This window comes from Pan troglodytes, chromosome 11 (genome assembly GCF_028858775.2).
Source record: "Pan troglodytes isolate AG18354 chromosome 11, NHGRI_mPanTro3-v2.0_pri, whole genome shotgun sequence".
NCBI classification, from domain to species: domain Eukaryota; kingdom Metazoa; phylum Chordata; class Mammalia; order Primates; family Hominidae; genus Pan; species Pan troglodytes.
In genome coordinates this window covers 68,062,792-68,076,859 of record NC_072409.2, presented here as the reverse complement: position 1 = coordinate 68,076,859, position 14,068 = coordinate 68,062,792, and the positions used below count along the sequence as shown (strand labels likewise).

General features: G+C 42.6%; 2 protein-coding genes across 2 annotated transcripts in view; one reads left to right on the top strand and one right to left on the bottom strand.

The window, feature by feature from the left end:
• Positions 1-14,068, top strand: part of GNA14 (G protein subunit alpha 14) — a 227,567-nt gene that overhangs the window by 56,636 nt on the left and 156,863 nt on the right. The window lies entirely within an intron of this gene.
• LOC129136041 (nuclear transport factor 2-like) lies at positions 12,744-13,145 on the bottom strand. Its single transcript, XM_063787781.1, is given in 2 exon segments — positions 12,744-12,917; positions 12,919-13,145. Coding segments are annotated over 2 exon segments (378 nt in total). The 5' UTR covers positions 13,123-13,145.

Here is a 14,068-nt window from a genome sequence, read left to right as displayed (position 1 = left end):
AAAAAAAAAAGAGGAATGTTAGGGAGGGTATTTTGATCATGCAGACTACAGCTTCAGCTTTTACCTCTGTAATTGGAGGTAATAACACTGCCTTGCTACTCATGGTTCTTGTGTGATTCTAAGGGAATAATGTCTCTGACAACACACAGAACAAAATTAAGTGCTAACCAAGTGTAGAGTTATAACACATCTCTTATTAGAGTATCAAGAATTGTTTTTCCTGCATATGAATCTAGGACAAAGTTTGAAATTGAGCATTAGGCTATTATAAGTGCAACTCCTTCTCCCCCACAGTAGACCTTCCCCTTGCCCTCTACCCCAGCTCCCTTAATGCCTTTTTCTAGGAATAATTGATCATTGAAACAGCCCAGCCCAGGAAGAAAAGCCTGCATCCTTTGTGAGCTGTGACTTTCCCATGATTACACACCTGTTTTTTTGTTCAGTTAAAAGTGTTAATCAAATGCCTGCTTGTATTTGGTGCTAAACCAGGCACAGTCCAGTTATGGGTTCTGTGTCAAGTGGTTTGTCCTTCAGGAAGGGCAATAAAGCAAGAAGATAAAGGATCCTACAGCAAGGAGACCAGTGACATATGGAGCTAAAAAAGAGGAAGGAAAAGTACTTTTAACACAGAAAAATCAAGAAAGAATATATGAAGGGTTGAGGATCTGTAAGATTTAGATCTGAGATTACAAACTTGAATGTTTAGAGAGGAAGCAGGGAATAACTTCATGAGTCATTCAGGCTGGTGTGGTGCTATAGGGAGTGGTGGTGACTGGGGTAAACTGGAGAAAGCTTGTCTCCCCCAAAGGGGTGGCCACTACCCCGGCAAATTTAATGTTACTCCCTGGGAACATAGACCCAAAGGGACCAGATCTTACACAGATCTTTTATACTATGAGAATCTAGAAATCTACTTTTCAGTGAAATCTCCCAATTTCTGACAACTAATAAAAGCAAGCCTTATCTCTTAGAGCAAGTTAACATGGTCATTCACTGTCCTTCACTTATGCCATCAGGGTTAACACATGCGTGTGTAAGCACACACACACACCACACAATTACACAGTTATTAGTTCACAACCTCCTACTTAGATGTTAGGAATGGATTCAAGCACCCCAGGCTGACAGAAGAAAGTACTGGACATGGCCAGGCATGGGGGCTCACGCCTGTAATCCCAGCACTTTGGGAGGCTGAGGCGGGTGGATCACGAGGTCAGGAGATCGAGACCACTGTGAAACCCCGTCTCTATTAAAAATACAAAAAATTAGCCGGGCATGGTGGCGGGCGCCTGTAGTCCCAGCTACTCCGGAGGCTGAGGCAGGAGAATGACATGAACCCGGGAAGCGGAGCTTGCAGTGAGCTGAGATCGCGCCACTGTACTCCAGCCTGGGTGACAGATCAAGACTCCATCTCAAAAAAAAAAAAACAAAAAACAGTGCTGGACATGAACAAGAAACTCAAGTGGTTCACAGAGAGCTAGGCTGTTGGGTGCAATGAGAAGTATTATGGGAAATCTATCTAGAAAGCAGGTCAGAGGACCTTGAGTGCCAGACGGGATGTTTAAAATTATCCTGTTAGAATGGAGAGCTAATAAAGGTTTTTGAGCAGGGAGTGGATTTACCAGATAGAACAATAATCTGGACTAGTCTAAGAGACATGTTTGATCAAAGAGAGCCAGGCACTATGCTACCATATGACATACTACTGTACTGAATGTTTTCCATAAACTATGCTTCTCACCCTAACAAACCAAGGTAGAGGTAGGTATTGTTAATTATCTTCATTTGACGCCTGAGGAAATTGAGTCTAATGGGAGTCCCCTAGGATCATACAGCTAGAGAGGGAGGGACCAGAATTTGAGTCTAGGGACATTTGATTCTAAGGCCTGGATAGTTGGCCCCTCTGGTGCCCAGATTTAAAAGAGGGAGAGAGAATGAGAGAGAAATCTATTCTTTTTTAAAAATCCTAGTACTCTATCTTCCTGTAACTTCACACCAGATACTCAAAGATTTGTGGACAAGGATGGAGCCTTCAACTCAACCAAGACAACTTGATATTAAGAAGCAATTTGATGTAGGCTGGTTGTGGTGGCTCATGCCTGTAATCCCAGCACTTTGGGAGGCCTATGTAGTAGGGAAAACACCTGCTGTAGGAAGGGTATGATCAGGATGATTCTACTCGGAAACAGTGTGTGATCATCCTGAAAATGCAGTATTTCAGTGCAATGTCTGCCTTCCTGGAGGGCAAGAGGAAATTAACCTGGACATTCACTGTCTATCACTAAAAATGAGATGACTTTAAGTTTACCGAGTCTTTCAAGGTTGTGACCCGTGGTTCTTTATTCCTGTAGAAGAACGTGGAATCTTTTGCCCCCCAAAAGAGGTCTGGTGTATTATTTATGCTCTGGCCTGTGGTAATAGCAATTTTAAAATAAAAATATGTCTAATGTGTGTGACATGTCATCCTTACCTATTTGGATGCTTGGCCTGTGCTTTTCTAAGGGTTTAAGATCCACTTCAATTCTAGAATTTCTTAATTCTCTGAAAATTTGCTCATGTGTGGGATGCTTATATTAATAAGTAATAGTATCTTCCTAATAACTTTGTCATAATCTTATTTTTTTTTAATGTGTGACCTAAGTATTACCTTTGTTTGTCCCATGAGTGAACGGGTCTTCAAAAAGGTTACTTCTCTTGCCCTGTGCTACACTACATCTGCCCTTCATTCTGAAACAGACACTGGTTCACATGGCTTGGACAAGAGTGAGCAGATGTGGGGGACAGCAGGAAAGAATACAAGAAATCAGGGCTGTCCTGGAATATGTGGGACACCTGGTAGCCATGCCATGCCATTTTCCCAGCAGATAAGCAAAGAGGAAGAATAATTCTGTGGCACATAGAAAATGTGAAATTATGCTCACCACGTATGTCTGTAGGTTGATTGTGCTGGTTTTGTTGTGAATCTTACTTGTACTCCCTCAAGAATGTGAACACATCAGTCCCCTTCAGTGCAAAGCCCTAGCCTAGAAACTTAATTTTACAGGAGGAAATTTCTTAGGACTTGATCACAAAGGTTAGGAAAATGATGGGGAGTTTTGCTGAGCTTAAAACTGACTTGGGGCCGGGTGCGGTGGCTCATGCCTGTAATCCCAGCACTTTGGGAGGCCGAGGGGGGTGGATCACTGAAGTCAGGACTTCAAGACCAGCCTGGCCAATGTGGTTGACACCCCGTCTCTACTAAAAATGCAAAAATTAGCCGGACGTGGTGGCAGGCACCTGTAGTTCCAGTTACTCGGGAGGCTGAGGCAGGAGAATCACTTGAACCTGGGAGGCCGAGGTTGCAGTGAGCCGATATTGCGCCACTGCACTCCAGCCTGGGTGACAGAGCAAGACTCTACCTCAAAACGAAACAAAAACCTGACGTTGTACTGGTTTCCTTATCCTTTTAGGGGAGAAGAGGCATTGATTTTACTCATATTTGATGTTTCCCTGATTATAAAAGACGTAGTTTATAGTGTGTTGTTTTAGGAAGTCAAGGTCTTGGTATGGAAGGCAGTGACTCTGGATGGTCATAATTAAAATCCAGTGTTGCCATCCAAATGACAATGTGCTTTTGCAGACAACTCTGGCTATCATGGTTGCTTTAGGCAACCTGCGGTTTACCCACTGTGTACTGACTACAGGCCATAGCCCGAGGGTGGAGGAAAAAGGCAATATCCAGCTACTCTCAGAGGTTTCTCCACCCTGGATGAGCAAACAACCCTCTCCCCTTTCAACAAACACAGTACCTGTAAAGACAGGGCTGACTCATACGATGGCTTTTGAGAATGAAATATAAGTGATATCTGAACCCTAAGGTGATATATTAAACAAAGAGTGTTCTCTGCTCTTCCAGGAACCCTGACTTCCAAAAAAAAAAAAAAAAAAAAAAAAAAAAAAAAAAAAAAACAAAAAAAGAAAACCGAGCTCACTCCATTTTGCATGAATAAAATTTCTAGGTCAAAGTCAAAGGAATTGGTAATACTCACAGTTGGTTTGAGGCAGAAAGTCAAATAGCTTCCTCCTTAAGAGGCTCTGGGAAATGAAGTGGCCTGGCCCATCAGAGAGCTAGAAATGACCCTGCAAGTGAGCATTTATTTCCTTGTCAGGCCAGTTTGGCTTGCAAGAAATGCACCTGTGAAAACCAATGCCAGGTTTTGGTAAACTGGTCCTAAAAGTTACTGAGCTATAATAGATTCCTGGGGCATACAAAAGTGCTGTGATTCCAAGTTTGATTTTTAAAAATACACTGAAGGGTCTGTATGAAATGGAATATAAATAAAGATGGCTTTGAATGCTAATGTCTAAAGCAAACAAACAGTTCTTTTTAGCTGTGCTGGCCCATGGCTTTTAAAAATGTGGCTAGCATGTGAACCCCCAATGTGTCCCAGGCACTTTTAGACAGTGGCAGAAGCAGGTTCCTTCTTTTGAAGAATTTTCTGCGACTGCATGTGTTCAGAGCAACACAGTAAGCACCCAGTATATATTTGTGGAACAGAGAAAGCTGTTAATTCTCTCTGGGAACATCAGAAGGACTTCCTGGGGCTAAGGTGACTTCTGACTCAGATTCAGGTTTGACAGTAGGAGAGTGTCACCTGACAAGGGGGATTAGCAACTTTTATGCTATGTGTGCTAACCTGCCTTCTAACTTAGATTTTTATATGAAATATATTTTCCTGCTTCCTTGCTCTTCTCTGTTCAGTCTTATCCCTGCTTCTATATCCTCTGATTAAAGGCTTTAAACTTTCCTTCTCTTCTCACCCCGTGACTCATTCAGCTGTCAGACACTTCCTAAGCATCTGCTCTCCAGGCTTCCTTGCTCCTGGGGAAAGCATTGTGCTAAATGTGAAATTCCTGCAGATTTTCTTAGTCATTCTCCATTAGGATCAAGAAATCACCAAGTCCTGCTTGTTACTTTCACGTTCTTCATTCAAAATACAGTGCTGAAAAACAGGAAGTATTTTATCAATTAATGTTCTGTGGTTGCAAGCAACAGACACTGGCTAACTGAAGGAAGAAAAGGAGTTCACTGAAGGGATGTCAGGGTGTGGTGGATGGAGTGATAGCCCCCCAAAGATGTCCACCTCTGAATCCCTGAAAACTGTGAATATGTTACTTGACATGGCAAAAGGGACTTTGCAGATGGGATTAGGATCTTGAAATCGGGAGAGTGTTCTTGACTATTCAGGTAGAACCAATGTAATACAAGGGTCCTTATAATAAGGGATGCAGGAGGGCCAGAGTCAGAGAAGACGATGTGATGACTGAAGCAGACATCACTGAGACAGGAATTTGAAGTTACTGCTGGCTTTGAAGATAGAGGAAGGGGCCAAAGCCAAGGAAGGCAGATGGCCTTTAGTAGCCAGAAAAAGGCATGGAATGAAGCCTCCCTTAGAGCCTCCAGAAGGAACAGAGCCCTCCAACCCCTAGGTTTTAGGATTTTTGAAATCCAGAACTATGAGAGAATAAATTCGTGTGTATATATGTGTGCTTGTGTGCATGTGTTTCAATTGCAGTGAAATTCACTGAATAAAAGCAACCATTTTAAAGCAAACAATTCAGCGGCATTTAGTACATTCACAGTACTATGCAAACACTCTATCTAGGACAAAAACATTTTCATCAGCCCAGAAAGAAACTCCATACATACTAGGCATTCGCTCCCCATCCCTTTGTCCCACCTCCCCCAGATAACCACCAATCTGTGTTCTTTCATACTACGGATATTTCATAGAAATCCAATCTTATAATATGTGACTTTTGCGTCTTCTGGCTTCTTTTGCTTGGCAAATATTTTAAAGTTCACCCATGTTGTAGCATGTGCCAGTACCTCATTCCTTTTATGGCTGAATAATATTCCATTGTATATAAATACCACAATAACTTTAGCTATTCATCAACTGATAGATATTTGGGCTGTTTCTACATTTTGGCTATTGTGAATAGTGCTGCTATGAACATGTGAGTATAGATACTAATATGAGTACCTGCTTTCAGTATTGGGGGTATATATGCTTAGAAGTGGAATTGCTGGGTCATGTGGTAATTCTATGTTTAACTTTTTGAGAAACTGCCAAACTATTTTCCATAACAGCTGAACCATTTTACATTCCCACCAAATAACTGGAATGCATAAGGTTTCCAATTCTCCACATCCTCATCAACACTTGTTCTTTTCTTCTTTTTTAAGTATAGCTATCCAAATGATAACAGGAGCTAGAAAGAAATTATTTAGTCAGATAGTGAAGGTAAGAGAGTCCTTAGTAAGGTTTTCCTTTAATAAAAAGCAGCCCCCAAATCATTTCTTTTCTATTAAAAAAAAAAAAAAAACCAGCCTGTAAAATCGAGCTGCAGACATATAGGTAAGCAAGTTGGAAGCTTGCACGGGTGAATGCCTGCAGCTGTGCCAATAGGAAAGTGCTACCTGGGGGACCAGGCGTGTTCAACATGGAGGTTCCATCTTCCTTTTTCCGTCAACTACGGGTACCGTAAAGGAACAGGCAACATGGCGCTGGCCAGGTAGAGAACCCATCTGCATAATAAAACGTTAGGGTGGGGTGGCCATCTTCTTCACGCACTATGTAAATGACACACCTGGTCCAAGCAACTTTTGGGCCCTATGTAAATCAGACACCGCCGCCTCAAGCGCATCTGTGCACTTTGCCACGGACTAGAAGGCCCACTTGGCCGCCCCTCTGTGTGCAGGAGAGAGAGCTGTTCTCTTTCTTTCACCTGTTAAGCCTCTGCTCTTAAACTTACTTCTTGAGTGTCCGTGTCCTTGATTCCCTTGGTGTGGGACAACAAACCTCAGGTATTTACCCTAGACAACTATGCCACTTTATTAGTGGGAGTGAAGTAGCACCTCACTCTGAATTGTATTTTCATTTCTCTAATGACTAATGATGTCAAGCATTTTTTCATGTGCTTGTTGACTATATATCTTTATTGAGGAAATTTCCATTTTTTGACCTTTTTAAAAAATTGGGCTGGTTATCTTTTTGTTGTTGTGAGAGATCTTTATATAGTATGGATATGTATGAAAAAAGAGCTCTTTATATATTTTGGATGCTAGACCCCTAATTGGTGCTCTTTTAAGCCACTGAGTTTGTGGTAATTTGTTTTAACCAATTTGTGGGAAAGATGCTCTGGGGTTCTGGATGCCAGGGGTAAGTGATGTATCTGTTCCAGTTTCTTTCAATTCTTGTGTCCTGATTTCAGAGGGGAGCGCAGCTGTTGTAGCCTGGGGAGTGTTTGGCGAACACTCAGGTCAGAACAAGGCAAGCCACTTGATTGTTAGCACCACTAAGACTGCCTGGAAAATGAATAGAAATACTGTTACAGACAGAAGGGCAAACATTTTGGGAAGGCAAAAACAATAATACATTACAGGCATAAGAAGGTAATACTAAATAATAATAAATGAAATCTAACAACATAAAGGTCTAAAGACCTCCCGCAGCCCAAGACGGAATTCTGGAATTATAAATGAGGAAGATGTAGCAGGGGACAAGCACCAATAAAAACATTTAGGGGATTTATTGGATAGACGTCACAGGCAATATTAATAGAGGTATACTATCTGAGAAAAGGGAGGTGATAATCCTGTGCTGTTCTGTGCTGGTCATACCACACTTTAGGTGAGGAATTCCACTTTGTGCTCCATACCTACAGAGGCATATAGGCAAAGCAGGTCACATTCAGAGATGAGAGCCAGGAGGCTGGAATCATGCCATTGGAGTAATGGTCAGAGAAATGGTCACAAGGGTGTTAGGGGAAGTCCAGTTATGGGGAGCTACCCAGGAAAAGCATGGTAAAGAAGGGTAAGGTTTGTTATGCAGCTTTAAGTTGTGCCTTCTTCATTGATAAGAGACTATAGTGAGTCATCCTTCTCTTCCTGGTACCGAGGGAGACACCCTTACAAATGGAGATTTTCTTTGTAGATACAAATTTCCCTTACAAAAGGAAACTTCAACTCTGTGTTTGGAACTTCTGTGTCTGTAGTTTCTCAAAATAATCAGCTCAAAATAATTCTTATGCCTAAAAGGCATATTTTGGGATGGGATATTCTGGTCTCCTATGGTCATATTTTGGGGTGGCATATTCTGGTCTCATACGCACTCTTCCCTCTTTAAGATTCTGTGATCCTTCTGTCAGAGGCGTGTGAACCAGAACAACTCCATCTTGAATAGGAGCTGGGTGAAATGAGGCTGAAACCTACTGGGCTGCATTTCCAGATGGTTCGGCATTCTAAGTCACAGAATGAGATAGGAGATTGGCACAAGATACAGGTCATAAAGACCTTGCTGATAAAACAAGTTGCAGTAAAGAAGCTGGCTAAATCCCATCAAAACCAAGATAGCCATGAGTGACCTCTGATTGTCCTCATGGCTACACTCCCACCGGCTCCATGACAGTTTACAAATGCCATGGCAACATCAGGAAGTTACCCTATATGGTCTGAAAAGGGGAGTCATGGATAACTCACCCCTTATTTAGTATATAATCAAGAAATAACCATAAAAATTGGCAACCAGCAGCCCTTGAGTCTGCTCTGTCTATGGAGTAGCCATTCTTTCATTCCTTTACTTTCTTAATAAACTTGTTTTCACTTTACTCTACGGACTCACCCTGAATTCTTTCTTGCATGAGATCCAAGAACCCTTTCCTGGGGTCTGGATCTGGACCACTTTCCTGTAACACCTCCCTGCCCCTTGGCATCATCTGAGTTTGGGCTTGCTGGCTCTTCCTGCTACCACTTCAACTGAAATATTGGTTGGGGTGGTGGGGGGTGGGGGGGTAAGTCACAGGACTGGAGACAGGATGGGTTGGGAGGGTAGAGGCTAGGGATATTTATTCTCTGGTAAAAGGAAAGGCAAGCTAGTGGTATAGAACAGTGGTCTCCAAACTTTGATTGCACACCCCATCAGTAAAATAATGTTTGCATAGGTACTCTTCAAATTGGGGATTATTACTTTAAAATCATAAGCATATACTATTTTCAGATGCAATATACTATCAAGGTCATCATTAAAGATGAGTATAAGCCTATATTCCAAATAATCTTTATTATCATTTTGAACTGCTAGACCACCTTTGAATGGTAGAGGTAGATTCTTAATGTTACCTTTCGCAGTTTCTTGGCACTGTTTAGGCAGTAAACTGAATGGGAATGAACAAGTGAGTCCACTGCTGTCTACCACTCTGAGTTGCAGAATTTTATTTTTGCCCTTGTCTCAGTATTCCTTTTCACACATTCTCTGTTGGGAGGTCATCTGACAGACCAAGTGAGGTTAGCTGTGTTTGTTGAGATTTTATATTTTTAGACAAATATAACCTAAAATTCAGATACTTTATTCCTGCAGATCAATGGAGCATCGTGTTTGTCCCTTGGGTGACATCTTTTGGGTCCACTAGTGGAGGAGTAGAACCTTACTACTCCAGCAGTGGTCCTCCGAGCTGAGGCAATGGCTTTGGCTGGGGGTGTGTTAGAAATGCTGACTTGCAGACCACACCCCGGATGTACTGAGTCAGACTCTGCATTTTTAACAAGATCCCCAGGTGGTATGCACAGAAAAGTTTTAGAAACATTAGTTTAGGGGCTGATCAAGGATTTTTTGGAGTGGGGGAGTCGGTTAGAGGGCTGAAAGCTTGGAGAAGAGATGATGGGGATCTCATCTCAAGCTTGTAGACACAGGAGTTAGGCTGTTTGGTGTCTCTCACACATACACTCAGAAGTAGGTCAGTAAAGAGTCTAACAGAAATCATCTGAAAAGAGTTTTAAAAAGTCCCAACCTCTTAATCAAGGAGAACATAAAACAAAACCAGTAAAATTCCAAACAGTTTTACTGGAACTTCATGAACTTCCAGAGAAATCCTTTGTTTTGGAATCTAGAGTCAGAGGAGTCCAGATTCCTTGAATTGGGGTTTTCTGTTGCCAGAGCTTTTCCACATTTCCCAGCTGCTTGCTATTTATCTGCCTTTTTAGCTGAAGCGCTCATGACCTCAGGTGTAAATTTAATGCTTTCTTGTCTTCCTTGATTGTTTTCTTCTCTGCTCCCAGCCCCTTATACCCAAACTCAGTCTTTAATGTCTGGCTTGCGTTTCCTGATCAGATTCACAAAACAAAGACTGCGTTATCTCATTTATTGGGGGAGAATTAGCCCAATTAGAGATAGGGTGAAGTTCTTGTGCCTATCCCAAGACCTCTGAGCTTTGCAGCAGTTAGTGCTGCTGGGAAGTGTCTGAGCACTGCCTTCTGTTATATTTGCAGTTTGACCGACAGTTTCAGATGCTAGCACTGCATTCATCACTGGGGATCTTGATTTAACATAGCTGGGTACAGGTGTGAAAATCAAGCCTTGCCAGTCAGAGTGAGGTTTCCATTAATCAGTCAATGGTTTTTGAGTGTCTCCTGGAGACTTCCCAGTTCCCTGAGCAGACAAAGATGAGCAAGACCAGGCCCTTGACTTTACAGAGCTCAATATCTTGTGGCAAATACAGATACACAGACCCATGTTAGGCAAGCACAGATACATGGGCAACAACAGGAGGTGTTGCACAATGTATCTGTGATTGCCTGCTATCAGTCTGTATATCAGACCGATGACAGGAGGTGTGAAGTCATATGACTGGAACAAATGATTAAATCTTGTGGCAGCTGGGATGAGGGAGTGAAGGGGGTTGTGTTTGAAAAGTTCAGAAATATTTATCTGGTGGACTGAAGAGAAGTGAAAAAAATTCAGATAGATATAACCACTTATGCAAAATGGGCATGCAAATTGTCATTGAGTGATGGCAAACTGTAAGTTCAAAGTAATGGACAAGATCTCAGGGGAGGCAGGTGGACAGCAGTTAAGGAGATTGGACTCTATCCTGGCGGTCAGTGTTTCTCAAACAAGGTTTACATGCCTGGTGGAAAGCAGTAGGGGAAGGGGAGAGGTTGGTAAAGTTGTAGAGGATAGGGATGAAGGTGGAAGGCTAGTGAGTTAGACCACAGAAAGGAAAGCACACCACTGAGGGCCCACTGAAGTTGTGAACTTATAACTGAGTAGCAGCACAAACCTAAAATATTCTGCAGTTCCTTTGGGGTTTTCTTGTGCCAAGTGGGATCAATCCAGGATTGGAAGCTTTCTTGCCTTGGGTGGACAAATACTGGGAGGTGAAAGTAAAGTGTTGCTGAAAGGGCATTACAATGATAGGACACATGATCCAGGTTGTGGATGAAAGAAAATGAAAATGGAGAAAAAATAATTTGTGAAACAATGGAGGCTCCAAGGAGCCCAGGGTGTTTATGAGCTTCAGGGAGCTGGATTGAGCTGAAGCTGTGATTGAAGAGAAGGGTGTTACAATTTAAGAGTTGAGAATAGGAAGCTTCCTGTTTATGTCAAGGTTCTGAGGTTCCAGATTTTTCATGCACCTCTTCCTCTGTGAATCAAGTTTGGCCCGTCCTCCCTGTATTTATTTAAGGTGGCAGGGGAGAGCCACCAACAGATGAAGTTGGATGATGAGAGATGATGAGAAGCATCCACAGGAATGTGGAATGGATGATTGTTTCTTCTGGGCATTCAGCTACCCTGGGTCCTAAGGATTCTGTGACTGGGCCAAACTTGAGATACAACTTCAGTGACCTGCCTTGTTTATCAAGCATTTACTTCCTAAAAGGATCCAATTGGGGTAATTTTACCAATGTCCGAACCAGAGTCTTTTGCACCAAAATTCCCTTGAAAGTTGACCTCCCTTATGTCCAGCCACTGTGTAGTTGTCTCGGACTTGGATCTGAATCCAGGGCAATCATTTGTGGCAGAAAACATGTCATAGCAGTTTGGATGTGCCAAGTACATTGACTCACGTTATCTTTACAACCACATGATGTAGGTACTATGATTATCTTCATTTTACATATGAGGAAACCAGGGCACAGAGAGGTTAGAAGATTTGCCCATAGGTAGGAAATGGTAGTGCCAGGAGGTCTGGCTATGGACTCTATGCTGTCAACCTGTTAGCTCCCTCTGAAAAGAACTGATTCCAAACATAATTCTTACAAGATGGCAGCAAGCTTCATGGTTTCCTCTTGCAGCCTGTCTCAGCCTAGCACATAACTAAGGTTTCATGTGGTCCCGGTAAATGGGACTCCTTCCACTCCCACATGCCCCTGCCCATAAACACACCCTGCAAAAAGTCTATGAGAACTGCAGATAGATCTAGTTATCTTTAGGGTGACCAAGTCATTTATAATTCAAACTGAGATAGTCTGAGTAAAGGGCACTATTTTGTGTGTGTGTGTGTGTGTGTGTGTGTGTGTGTGTGTGTGTGTGTGTGTGTATGTGCCTTTATTGTATCTTTAAGCATTGAAACTTCTGAAGAAATCAATGTCTGGGCAGTGAGGCAGCTGCTTTCTCCTTCACTTCTTTGGGTTACTAGAGCAACTCGTCAGTAGATTCTTTTAAAAGATTACCTTTTGTATTACTTGCATGCACATGTATTACTGAGGCATGCACTGGTACAATACAAACTTCTCTCATCAGATGCAACTAGTCTAGCATCCAAACATCATGCACAACACCTTGGTGGCAGCAGCACACTGCGCACACTCCCATCGTGGCCCTGCTCATTTGTGTATGATATTTGGAGCGTCTGGAGGAGTACGAATAGTATTGGGAAGAGGCGTGAGGAGGAAACAGTGTGAGTGCCTGGCTGACAGGAGGTCAGCCAAAGTTGAGCAGGGCAAGCCTGAACATGTCATTGGTGCAAACCCAAGCTTCACTGATATTCTTTAATAGGAACATCTGGTGGAACCCGATGATGGGGTCTTCATCTACCTTAAGCTCACCCACAACCATGCTGATGCAGCTATCTGGTGTGGGCTAATGGTCCTGTGCCTGTGATGCTGTACTGGATTTTCTGGAACAGAAGGCTAGACAACTCCACAATGGCAGCTTTCCCCTGGCATTGCTGTCCTTCCCACGTAAGGCATGACGCGTCAATGTAAATTGTACCTATTCGGGTTCTATCTTTATCAAATAACTGGTAGTAATGTTGAATGAAGCTGGATTCAGTTTGCTTCCAAATCAACTTATCTCCCATTCTGGAGCATCACCTGGCCTTGCAGAGACCCAAGGGGCTGGCACTATGGCGGCAGTGGCAGCAACAACCCAGTGTGGTTTGTGACCCAAGTGGTCACTATTGAGAGTTATGCTTGCATAATGGGCACAAACTAGGACTGTTCTAGACAAACCAGGACATACAGTCACCCTGGTTATGTGCTATATACTAAATGAGAATGGAAGGAAGCTACAAGTGGACCGGGAATATTTCCAACCCACCTAAAAATTGCCAGAAGAAGGGAAAAATTCCCAAAACCCTGGTTCATAATAGGTTCTTAATAGATTTTGAATGAATAAATGACTAGATTCAAGTGTGCTCCCAAGAGGAATGTGGAGAAGGATAGAAATGAATCACCTAGCAAGGGGATTGGTGGCAAGGAAGGGGCATCACTGGAAAGTGTAAAAACTCACTCTTACAATAGCAGTAATTTCTGTCCAAGCACTTCACAATTGAACAAGTTAGGACTTGCCATTGACTTAAATAAATGAGTCAGCAGACCTAAGGGAAAGGAAATCGAGCCCATTTTTGCATCTTGGTGAGACTGTCGTTGAAATGTCTATATGGGGGGAAATGTAGAGTCTATTTGGCATGCCTATAGAAAGTAACCTTAAATGGCTGAAGGAAGAACAATGGGTCTGTGAAAAGCCCAAGACCAGGGACTTGCAGACATCAAGATTTCCTTTGAATTTGCAAAGTTAACATCACTTTATAAAACTGGAGCAACTAGATTTTGGGGAAATTAAAAGAATGTGCCTTAAGGTCATTGACTGATCATGAAACCAGAACCAGTATCAGCTCGGACAAGCAGCTGGTCTCTGGTTCCGAATCTTTGTCTATTGTTGGGAAAGGGCAGGACTTGAGGCAACCCCTTCCCTACACGTACGCGCCCTGCAGAGAGCATTTATTCCCAGTAGCCTGTGGGTAT